This window comes from Galeopterus variegatus, unplaced genomic scaffold (genome assembly GCF_000696425.1).
Source record: "Galeopterus variegatus unplaced genomic scaffold, G_variegatus-3.0.2 Scaffold1748, whole genome shotgun sequence".
Taxonomy (NCBI): Eukaryota; Metazoa; Chordata; class Mammalia; order Dermoptera; family Cynocephalidae; genus Galeopterus; species Galeopterus variegatus.
In genome coordinates, this window is record NW_007727859.1 from 82,824 (window position 1) to 84,362 (window position 1,539).

Sequence of the window (1,539 nt, forward strand, 5' to 3'; positions counted from 1 at the left end):
GACGTTTTTCTTTATAATCATAATACCATTAACACACCTAAGAAAATTAATAGTTAATGGCCAGTCCATATTAATTTCTCTAGTAGTTGTAAGGTTCATACATTATATTTGGATTTTGTCTCTTCAATCTCTCTTTTTTTTTTTCCTTTTTGTCTTTTTTCGTGTCTGGCAACGGATCGCAACCCTCAGTGTTGCCCCCGTACCGGACCGGGACCGGCAATGGGATCGCAACCCTCGGTGTCGCGCCCGCACCTCGCTCAGCCAGTGAGCGGGAACCGGTCTGTATGTGGGATCCGAACCCTCGGCGGAAGTGCCGCCGCGCTCCCACGCGGGGCACTATCCAGTGTGCCACTGGGCCTGCCCGGTACTATTTTTTACTAATGAGAAAATCAAGGCCCAGAGCAAAACGTTGCTCAGAGTGATCAGGGCTGAGTCCCCTACCCAGTTCAACCCTGTTCTTTTATATTCTGAGCTGGATCCCAAGTGGCGTCAGAAGCGACTCTGCGATCATTGCCTTTATTTTCTTGCATGGTGGAGGCGGCTTTGCCTCCCTTTTGCATTTTGGATAGTTTTTCAAAATAATTTTAGGCTAATACTTCTTGTTCATGAGTAATGTTCATCCAAATAGTCCTCGGTTGAATCTTTTTTTTTTTTTAAAGATGACCAGTAAGGAGATCTTTTTTTTTTTTTTTTTTTAAAGATAACCGGTAAGGGGATCTTAACCCTTGACTTGGTGTTGTCAGCACCATGCTCACCCATTGAGCTAACCGGCCATCCCTATATGGGATCCGAACCCGTGGCTTTGGTGTTATCCGCACCGCACTCTCCCGAGTGAGCCAGGGGCCAGCCCAAGTTGTTTCTTATTTTTTAAAACGGGGATGGTGGGGAGACAACAATAAACCATAATCCGTTGGAGAACAGCTGGAACAAAAGAGATCATTCGGACTGGGGTCTGGGGTGTAGCTCTGTGGTCGGCCCGGCCCTCCATGGGGACCGATGGGGAGGTGGGTCAGAGCCCTGGGCACGCCCTCTCTGCCCCTTTTCCCTGACCTGATACCCCCACTTCTCAGCATCGAGGAGCAGGACTTGGAGCGGAGGTTCGAGCTGCTGAGCCGGGAGCTGCGGGCCATGCTGGCCATCGAAGGTGGGAGGTGGGGCCGGGGGGCCGCTGGCGACAGGGCAGGGCAGGAGCCGCCGCCTCCTGACCCTCAGCCTCCCCCGCCCTCAGACTGGCAGAAAACAGCAGCGCAGCAGCACCGAGAGCAGCTCCTGCTGGAGGAGCTGGTGTCGCTGGTGAACCAGCGCGACGAGCTGGTCCGGGACCTGGACCACAAGGAGCGGATGTGAGTGGCGGCCGGGCGGGCGCTGGGAGCTGGGGAGGGTCCTGGGTGCGCCCGGGGCTGACCCGACCGGTTCCCCGCCAGCGCGCTGGAGGAGGACGAACGCCTGGAGCGCGGCCTGGAGCAGCGGCGCCGCAAGCTGAGCCGGCAGCTGAGCCGGCGCGAGCGCTGCGTGCTGAGCTGAGGCCGCGGCCCGGAC

At 55.9% G+C, this 1,539-nt stretch overlaps 1 protein-coding gene across 1 annotated transcript in view; it reads left to right on the forward strand.

Moving 5' to 3' along the window:
* The window catches only part of EHBP1L1 (EH domain binding protein 1-like 1), a 16,582-nt gene extending 15,058 nt beyond the window's left edge, over positions 1–1,524 (forward strand). Inside the window, exons 17-19 of the mRNA XM_008578717.1 lie at positions 1,071–1,144; positions 1,229–1,343; positions 1,425–1,524. Coding sequence (XP_008576939.1) covers positions 1,071–1,144; positions 1,229–1,343; positions 1,425–1,524 — 289 coding nt within the window. The remainder of the gene's footprint in view (positions 1–1,070; positions 1,145–1,228; positions 1,344–1,424) is intronic.
* The last annotated feature ends 15 nt before the right edge of the window (positions 1,525–1,539 follow it).